The sequence below is a fragment of the Austrofundulus limnaeus genome, unplaced genomic scaffold (assembly GCF_001266775.1).
Source record: "Austrofundulus limnaeus strain Quisiro unplaced genomic scaffold, Austrofundulus_limnaeus-1.0 Scaffold92, whole genome shotgun sequence".
Taxonomy (NCBI): Eukaryota; Metazoa; Chordata; class Actinopteri; order Cyprinodontiformes; family Rivulidae; genus Austrofundulus; species Austrofundulus limnaeus.
Window position 1 is genome coordinate 1,461,289 of NW_013952494.1, and position 10,446 is coordinate 1,471,734.

Below are 10,446 nucleotides of genomic sequence, written 5' to 3' on the forward strand. Positions count from 1 at the left end.
CTTAAAAGCCTGAATTTTGCCTGAAACTCTCAGACTGAAGAAGTCTCTTGAAGGAGAGACGAAACGTTTCATTAGAGAAGAACCCGTCCAGAAGATCTATACAATTTTTTTCTTTTTGATTTTTTTTCATTCATTTTTTGATTGCAGTTGGAATTCCAATAATTTCATCTGTCAGTGAACGCAGCTGCTTCCCCATTACAAACAGGATTACTGTTTGTGGTCAAGCTGCAGACAAGGAAGATGCAAATGATCTGTTTAAGAAAGACGTGAACAGTTAAGTAACAGGTGTCTGTTTTTAATCTGAACTCTCAAGCTTTTTTACAAAACACTTACAGCTGAGGTAATCATAGATGTGCTTCAAATGTTGAGTACTGAACTAAACCCTAAAGAGGCAGAACTGGCAGGACAGAGGGGGTGAAGTGGGGTGGCTCACTCCATTCTTTGACAGGAGGTATAAATTTAAAATGGAAAAAAAAAGTTTGTGATCTGTTTTTATGGTTCAGTCCACACTAACACAGATTTTTTCAAAAGCAAATATTGTCTGCTGTATTTTTACCTCTTATCGGGCAGCTGTGGCTCAGTGGTTAGACCAGCATCCCAACAGGAGACTTTTCCATCAGTATACACTCCAAAAATGAAATGTTGGATTTACTTAACCATGTTACGTGACCTGGTTCCACTTAACTGAGTTGAGTAAATTCAAAGCAACATGCTCATGTTCTTTGGTTAAAAAACTGGTATATTGCTTTGAATTTACTCAACTCAGTTAAGTGAAACCAGGTAACATAACATGGTTAAGTAAATCCAACATTTCATTTTTTACAGTGTGGAGTCATGTTTAAGTGTCCCTCTGACACTAACCTTTTTTTTCTCTGATATGCCACATATGAACACAACTAATGTCCTGATTAGATTTTATAGAATGTTTTTTTTTCAGATTAGCTTTATAGAGATGTAGCAGAGCACTGTATGAATGTGTGTTGATGGGCAAATGAGGACACAGATGTTGTAAAACACTTTGAGTAGCCTGGTTGGTTAAAAAGGAGCCATATAAATATAGTCCATTCACCATTTGTCCATGCAAACAGTGTTTTTGGTATAAAAAAAAAACTTCAATCTTTACAATTCCTTTCCAGTGATAAGATTTATGAATACAGCTTTTGGTATAAACTCCCCCAGCAGAGGTATGAGAAATATTGTAACTGCCTTTTCTCTGTCTGCTGCAGAACTGTTTTTCCATTAAAGTTTGTTATAAAAGGACTGTAAAAATTAGATTTTACTCATAGAAGCAATCACTCCCAGACTCTGCTGAGAGAATTTCTGCCTCATGATTATGGCATGAATAATTTCTATTGCAGGTAAGATATTGATTACTAATAACTTAACAGAACACCACTCTTCAAAAACATCTGAAAAATCCCTTTAGGAGAGCATGAAACTTAAGAGATTATCAATTTTTGTACAGTAAAAAAATCACTTTATCAGATCATCTGTTCAATGTTTCCACATCTTTGGTCTTAGCACCACCTTGCAGTTGCTATTATAATAACCAAATACCGTATGTCTCCAAACTGGGTTTTTTTTATTGTCACAAAAAAAGGAAAATCTCATAAAACCTTTATTTGGGATAAAAACGAAACCTGTTCTTACTGATAGAGACAGAAGTGAGCACTGGAAATATACTGACAGCAAAAAAGATTATATAAAAATATTTTTCATAGGACCTTTGTTTTTTTAATGACTAAAAGGTTTTGTGCAAAGAAAAAATATCTACAATAAAATAAAACTACTTTTTAAAAGCAACACATAAAATGGCACAAATGAAGCAAATAAAAAACTGAAAGACACAAAGCCAGTTAAAAAACTGGTAATGTCTGAAAATGAAAACATGGAGCGACTGTAAAAGCAAAAGCCTGTCGTCAGCAGCTCAACAGCAAATTGATCCGTGAGAGCCTCCACTTCAGCTTCAAATATTTTAGGAACTACGCTGTCTCCTGCTCGCTGCAAAAAACCTTTGTGTCGCTAAGGTACCACTTCAGCTCTGGAGGAGGTGAGAAACACGTTGTGCATAAAATTGCTTTAATGCTTAAATGTCATTTGTGAGTGAAAAGAAATAAATATCTGCACACAAAAACATGGGTGTATTGAAAAGCAAAGATATTTCTATAAAGCACCGACAGTAAATCATCCTCACATAAATTCAGTTATAGTCCCTGAAAATAAGTTTTTTTTGTTGTTCTTTGGTTTGTTAAAGTCATGGTGAAGATTCACTTCAATTGTTAAAAATAGACAAGATAAGCAGTTTTAAAGCAACAATAACAAACTGTGTGTCAGGTAGCATCTGTATAGCTGTTACTTGAAGCATCACAAAGTGTCAGTTTAACAGCATTTAAACAACTGAGTCCGTGCATTTTTTATTTTAACTTGGTTTTTCATTGGTTCAGTTTCATTTTCTGGAGCAAAAAAGTATAAAAATACTTGTGTTCATTCTTGCCAAAGTGTGAAAATAAAAGGTCAGTCATGACTTTCTGTTTTATTATCTATTTTAATGTGCATTTAAAAGTTCAGATTTTCTTGTAAGTCTGTTTCTCTTGTTTTTTTTATCTCAAAGTCTATAAGATATAAGTTCTGTCACAGCTGTAACAAGATCTTTGTGTTTCCACAATTTGTGATAATTGTGCATTTTCCAAGCTACAGTCTCACCTGCAGCACACACAGGAGGTTGACCAATATTCTGGGAGTCACTATTGATAACCACATGTGTACAGACTGCAGCTAATTGATCCCAAAATGGACAAAACGGATGTGAGAAACTAGTCTATCTCCAGCCATTGCTTGAGCCATTGAAAGGTTATTTATCTTCTGTTATGTCACAAAAAAGACACTAGACCAGTCCCCCAGCCCCTCACCTTTTTCATATGAGCCACATTTAAATTGTAATTAATAAGCCTGCTAAAATAAAATATTACAAGTCACTGCAATGATAGCAGACAGAATCTGATATGACATCACCTGTTAATGAATGTTTTTTAACCAATTTAGTTTTCACAATTCTGTGGTGTATTTTGACACCAAGGACAGAGCCCAAAATGTCAAATTAATAGTAATTCAAAAAATAAACTAGTCCAAATTGACCCAACTTTGCATTAAGTCTTGGAGAATAAAGATGGGTACAAAGTGAACAGAGATGAGTACAATGAGGGCGAAGGTGGATGTTGGAAACAAAAATATAAATACATTTTTATTGCAATTATTGGCTCAAAGTCAACTGTATGTTATCTTTTCTTTTCTTTTCTTTTCTTTTCTCAGAGTAAAAAATGAGTGAAATGTAAACATTTCCTGCTTGTATTAACAGCGAGGTGGAAAAAAGCTTTTGTCAGATTTCCCAAATATTGCCCAAAGTTAATAAGCATAATAATCTTTGTCCTCAAAGTGCTGAAAAATGATTTGTTTCCATGGAAATGAACAAAACTCTTTCCACTTTTCTGACCTTTTTTCTCATTAAGCGAAATCACACTTGTGTTCATTATATCCAGAACCCAATGAAAATATTCTCAGTTCTACTTTAGTTTCCCAAAGAAACAAAAGAGCTGGAAGAGCATAACTTCTTCAACCTAATGATAACAAAAATAAAAACAATAATAACAATAAAACACAAGCTGTTGGACGATAATTGTTCCCCAAATGAGCAGAAACTCATCCATATTATTCTCACGTGGAAACAATTAATCCATTTGAAGAACAAGACAGCCAAAATCTACAAAATGAGCTGAGTTTTACTTTAAAAAATTAGCTGGAGTAGAAATTGTAAGAATCTAAATGCCGGTACTGACTTCAGGCACTCTGTCATTGATTATGGAGAACACTTGAGTTACTAGAAATTGCACTATAATAAAAGCAGGCATTTAGGAACATACACCTCCAGCTGTGGATATTTTTTTTATCTTAAAACGGTGAAATTCCAGTTAGTAATAAAATCAGAGGGACAAATGGAAAAATACAAAATGTTTCAGAGCTTTCACAATAAAAACAGACTCCTGCTGAGGTCATAGCTGCTGTGTCTTCATTTAAAAAGACCTGATGTCATCGGCTGTAATTTTAATTGGTTATTTTTTAGCAACATGAAAGAAATTATGAGAAACCAAAAAAAAATTAATAAAAGAGCTGCAGTACGCCTAATGAGAGCTAATGATCAATGAGGAAATTAAACAAATGAGCTCTGGGAGCATGTCTTGTTCCGGTGTCAGGGGGGTTGGGTGGGGGTCTTTTATCCAGACCGGAGAGATCTCACCATGACTTGAGATGAGGCTCATTACAACCAAAGCAAGCTGCAAGACTTCAACACAATCAACTTAAACTGCTGGATATTCCAAGAGTTTCCTCAGCATGCAGCAGGCAGAGCAAAGATAGAATTTTACTTTTTCTAAGTTAGCACAAAAATTAAAGAAATCATATTGGGTTGATTTTTTTGTTGTTGGTGTGAGAATGATTCATGGAAAATAAATGTTATCTTATCTTTGGAAAGCCCTTTTATTTTCCTTTAAAGTGTTGTAAGCAGAATTTATTATTATTATTATTATTATTATTATTATTATTATTATTATTATTATTATTATTATTATTATTATTATATTTAGCGTTATTTAACCAGGCAAATCCCATTGAGATCACAGACCTCTTTTTCAAGGGAGGCCTGGGCCTGAAGGCAACCTATTGTCATATTCTTGGAGTATGGGGGGAAACGAGGTGCCCAGAGAAAACACACGCAAGCTCCACACAGAAAGATGCCAGGTCCAAACCGTGGATCGAACCCAGGACCTTCTTTCTGTGAGGCTTCAGTGCTAACCACTGAGCTGTCGTGCTGTCATGGTTGTGCCTCTTTTCTGCAAGTGTCAAGCAGTTCATTCTGCCACTGACTGTTGTTTGGTGTTGATTATTGAATCAGATGATTTAAGTCTTCAGAAACAAGTTATATTGGCAATTTAACAGATTAGTCACTTAACAAAAAAGGGCCTCAGAAGAACGTGGAAGAACCATACGCAGCCACAGCAGCCTGGTACCTTCTGGTCACCAGCCTGGTCACACAGTGCTGTAGGATGCATCTCATTCTCAACCAGCATTTGTCACAAGTCAGCCAACGTGTTTGTGTTGGCCACTCTGAACACACAACACACCCGACCACACGGAGGTTTAATAAGGTTGAGGTCAGAACTGTTGGCAAGCTTTTCTATCATCACCATCCCCAAATCTACAACTCTGTGAGGGCAAACATTGTCACCTTGGAGGATAGTTTGATCCCAGACTGTAAAAAATATGGGACTGCCACTCGTTTTTTACATGTGCCGACAATCAAGTGCCCAATTTGTTAGACACTGGCGCACCAGAAGCTCAAAACAAGTATCTAAAGAAGCTTTTTGGCATTGGCAAATAAGATTTGGCAACATTTTTTAAGGGTGCAGCTCACATACTCAATTCACAAATATTTCTCATTTACAAATGTATTAATATTTTCATCTTTCCAACACAATTCATTGCCAAGAAGCATTGGTTTGATAAATTGCAGATCATTTGAGTGGTAAAAGATACCAACTGAGACACTCAAGCTCACACTTCATCACTGCAGATTCACAAAAACATCGACACAAAAGTGGAGTTCCAACAGGAGACCCAAACTGGCTTTGAAAATAAAAAAAAAAATTTCAAAATGTGCAATGTCAAAATTGTTAAAACTAACTAAACACCAAAATAAGAGTGAATTATGTATTCTGTTATGAATACTGTCTATAATATTTTATCTGTTAAGTCAAGCACAAAAACATGTCACTTTATTTATAGAACTAAATTGTAGGTTTAAGGTTCAAAATATTATTTTTAACATAAAATTAATTTGGAAAATTTTAACCATCAGACAGAACATGTGTCCAAACAAGTAAAATAAATGAAGCTGATGTTTCAGCTGAATCCAGTTTTGCCAATTAACAATAAGTTTCAGTACAAGGGCTGTTCATATGGGCTTACCGCCTTGACACTATAAATCTCAGATGTATGAATGAACAAACCAGTAAATAATAAACTATTCACCCCCATTCCCTGAGGCAGACGGCTGTCCTGCCTCAAAGCAGGGACAACAAGGCTGAAGAACGGCTTCTTCCCCGAGGCTGTGAAACAAATAAGCTTAGTTCCTTCAGCTGCCCCCTGGACTTAGTTTTTATTAATGCAACATTTTATTATTAATGCATTTATTTTGTGTGGTTTGGACTGGTCTGGAAAGCAAGTTTGTTCTGTTTCTCAGACATGATGAATGGCATATATTTGATTCTGTGCTGTGTTTGAATGCAAAAGAATTGACAGAGACTTCTGTTACAAACACAGCAGGACTCACTGTGGCACATTTACAGACTGTTGGCTGTTTGCAACATCTGTGTTCTCAGATTTTTATGAAGATTATGTTTTAAACCATGGCTACTTTCAAAATAGTTTTATTGTTATTTATTTAAGAACATTATATAAACACACACAAACACACAAACATACGTATGCATATTCTTTTGGGATCTAAGCATAACATGTTTAATTGTGCAATATGTTTCACATTAGATAATATTGCAATGAATTGTGAATTATGATGATTGCTCTTTTGCATAAACAATCATAAACATATATTATTACTGACTATCAGATGTACAAATTATGTTATCTAAAGGATTTTGAAATATGCATAAAATGTTGTAGGTTTGAGGTATTTTAGAAGAATAAAATCTGATTTGGACTCAAATCCAGTTCGTGGTTAGTTTGACTCCTCACTGAGAACCTCTTTCTGATTCTTCAAGCAGAATTCACACTGTTTGCTTCTTACTGCAGGTAAGATACTGACCGCTGATTACTCCACAGAACATCATTTGAAAAAATAGGAACTATTCCTTTAAATGTATCTCTTTTTTAGTTTATTTTCAGGATTTTTATCTTAAATTATGATTGAGTCTATATCAGTAGTTGGAGAAAAGACAGCAGATCTGGTAAAAATAAATGCAATTATTACAAACAAAACCTGATTTAGTAATAAAAATACTATAATGTAAGATGCCATCAAGCTAACAGCTTGATAAATAACTATGAACTGTTTTATTTTGAAACTGAGTTGAGCATTTCAAACACTGAAATATGAAAATAAATGAATGTTTTACCTTTGTGAAATGATCTAATTCCTGGAAAGGCCTAATAATAATTTACACATCACAGAATTGAATATGCAAATTCAGCTATAAGAAAAAAAAAGTGTTCATTAACAAGATTTAAACTTTTGACTTTCCCTTCTACATGTTTAATTTATATTCAAAGATATCTTTACACCTGAATGCAAAATGACTTTACTGAATGTTACAGATAGTTGAGTTTCGGTAACATTCATACATTCTTTGTGAACTGACAGAAACCCACAGTGAGATTGTTTTTCGTCTCCTAAGGCTCTTTAATCTCCCTCCTCCTAGCTGCCTCAGCCTCTAATTCTCTTTCAGTACAATCGATAGTATTGGATTCTCCCATTTTCAAAGTTTTTCCATTTCTTTGCACAACTTTCTATCCCACTGATTTGCTTAGTCACACACCAAATTGCAGCAAAGCAGACAAGTGAGCACATGCACACAGTCATCCTTAGGACTTCAACTATGTAATCTTTTGAGACTAGCGTAGTGTTTTAGTAACTGTGGCTCACATCTAAGTAACACAAATCCCACAAGACACATAGCATACCCTCCATCACATCAAATAAATCATATAAACTCAGACAACTGCTTTCCACTTTGTTAAAAGTCACATAGTTTAGATTTACACAGACCTCCAGAAACCTTTGAAACAATACCATGTAAGTTGCAAAAATAGAAATCAAAATATGTGAGCCACACAAAATATCAGTGGTTGCTGGAGCACAGCAGAAAAACCCGAAATGGATCTGAAATCTCCACCAGAGCGTATCTCGGTCTCCCACTCATCTCCCAGCTCAGACGCTGCTGCCAAAAATCCCTCCGCAGATTGGCTAAGTGTGATAGTCCGTTAGCGGCAGACGGCTTTACTCACACTGACCTTGATCCGTAAACATCAGTAAAGTTCTACATTTCAAAAATAGAGCTGGTGGAACCCTAGATCTAGCACAGTTGTGTTGCAGAGACGTTTCATCATTGCTGCAGGAGACTGTGGAGAATTTTCCCCATGAGGTGCATTATGGACAGAGGAGGGCAAACGCTTCGACACCTTGAAGCAGGTGCATGGAAGAAATCAAGGCTGAAAAGAACATGAAAAGTCATAAAAGGGCTCAATGTGTACATTTCAAAATGTATGTCACTGTTTAAATTTAGCATTAAAAGAACTACAAAAAGGCACCAACAACACTGCTACTCAAAGCTTTCTGTTCTTACTTAAAAGAGATATGCTTATATGCATAAATTAGAACCGCAATGCTTTGGTCTGAATTCCTCCTTATTTTAACTCCACGAGCCCTTCCTTCACCCCTTTTCTTAGGTGTGTCTCAAAGCAGCTTGTTTTGAGGCTGTCTCTTTAAATGCAAATGAGGTAGTTCATTCCTTGCCCACCTCCAGTTTCCAGAGCAGACCATTCTAGTTTGATAATGAGGGTTACCGCTATCTTGTGGCACAAAAACGTTTTATTTACAAATTAATTAAAAGATGTCAACAATGGAAGACTTGTCCATCCAGCCTTATATGTTGGAGCCAGAGTGAGAGGAGAATGAAGATTGGTGAGTCCATAACTCATTGTGCAGTTCTGTCACAAATACTGTGACGTAATAGTTCAGAAAATGTTATAGAAAATTGAGAAAACTGAATGGATAAAAAAATGACCCAAACTGAATATAAAGCTATCTACGCAGCACCATGGAGACAATAAAATTAACTTTTCTGCACTCCTAAAGACTCCAAGTACACAACAAAATGGATTTAAAGGCTAAAAAAGTGGATTTCAAATGATAGGTCCCCTTTAAGTACTTATTTAAACCAAATGTCATTTATTTTGTAGTGTTTGCTGAACAATACCAATCATTGTGGAACCTTTCTTATTTAATAGTTTGATGTTATCACAATTTTAACTGACCTCAACTTAAAAAGATGATAACACCTTCATCAGATACACAATAATCATTAGGTATTATTGCATTCAAAACTCATAAAACCAACAACCGTAGTTAAAAATCTGTCTAACTTACCAGCGAGACACTTCTGATCTTTGGTCTGGACACCAATAAGGTTCTTTTATGTGCTGCATCATCACCGAACGCTGCATTTAGACCTCATTTTCTCCCATTAAATACCCACTGCTGATGGTTTTTTTCCACAGAACAGCTTGTTGCCATTTTAGTTATTTTGTACAGCAAGGCTTCAAGGGGAGACTATCATCCCTCACCAAGCACTAACACAAAAGTTAGGACCACAGTTTGTAAAGTGTACAGTACATAAAAAAGAAGGTATTAATATCATTCATTGCTCTAAACCCAGTAACTTGTTGGAAATTGTGTTACAAACATCTGCTCAGTACCAACTGACAGAATAATCTTGAAGTGTTAACATGGACAGGGATGGATGGACCATTAAACTGTCTACTAAAGTCTTTGAAACCAAACTGGGAAATCTGCAGCCAAATCCAAATTCCTCTGCTCGGTTTGCTTCCTAATCCCTCACACAGCCTTTCCTGTCCCACGTCCCTCCCTGCACCCGGGTCATCGATTGATCTTTGGGGAACAGGGGGGTCCATCTATCCTCCAACTATCTTACCGGTGGCTGCTGAGAGTTGAGCGCCCCCCTCTTGGTGGAGCCCCCCCTGGAGCTGAGCCTCTTCCAGGACTCTGAGAACCGCCCTCTGGTGGTGGGACGCCCTGGCCCGGATGCCCCGGACGCAACAGATGCGTCGTCCCGAGTGGAGAACGCACGGTCCCTTCTCAGCTCTCGTCTCTCTGCCCACTTCTTCTTGGACGACATCGGAGTTGTGAAATTTTAGCCAAGATGCGTAGAGAGGAGGGCAGCAGTTCAGCGAGGAGGCTGTTCTTAAGTCAAACCAGTGCCACAGGTGGCATCTCCACTACCTGTTGACTTTCCCTCTCACCTCTTCTGTTTTGCTCCTTTAAAAAAAATACAAAAAAATTGCCAACTCTTCTCTCAGCTTCTCTCTTACTTTTCTTTTTCTTTTTCTGATTTTTCCATGAGAGTAGTGCAACAGGTCTAAATCAGCTCCCTTTCACTCCACTCCTGCAATCTTCTCCTCGTTCTTGCAACCTACCTCCAAGCAAAAAATAATAGTCAGAGAGAAAGGTGGGGAAGCAGAAGGTGCAGTCTGCTCCCTGTTGCATGTGCTGTTAGTGTGGCTCAGCCGTTGATGTTGTTTTCCCTTTCTCGCAGAGAGAGAGAGAGAGAGAGAGAGAGAGAGAGAGAGAGAGAGAGAGAG

General features: G+C 36.8%; 1 protein-coding gene across 8 annotated transcripts in view; it reads right to left on the reverse strand.

Moving 5' to 3' along the window:
- trpm3 (transient receptor potential cation channel, subfamily M, member 3) overlaps positions 1-10,287 on the reverse strand; it is a 166,971-nt gene extending 156,684 nt beyond the window's left edge. For 5 of the 8 annotated variants that reach the window (XM_014012547.1, XM_014012545.1, XM_014012554.1 and 2 more), the window contains exon 1: positions 9,780-10,287. In XM_014012547.1, coding sequence (XP_013868001.1) covers positions 9,780-9,983 — 204 coding nt within the window. In that variant the 5' untranslated portion in view covers positions 9,984-10,287. The remainder of the gene's footprint in view (positions 1-9,779) is intronic. The other 3 variants (XM_014012556.1, XM_014012552.1, XM_014012549.1) reach the window with 1 other exon arrangement.
- Between the last annotated feature and the right edge of the window lie 159 nt (positions 10,288-10,446).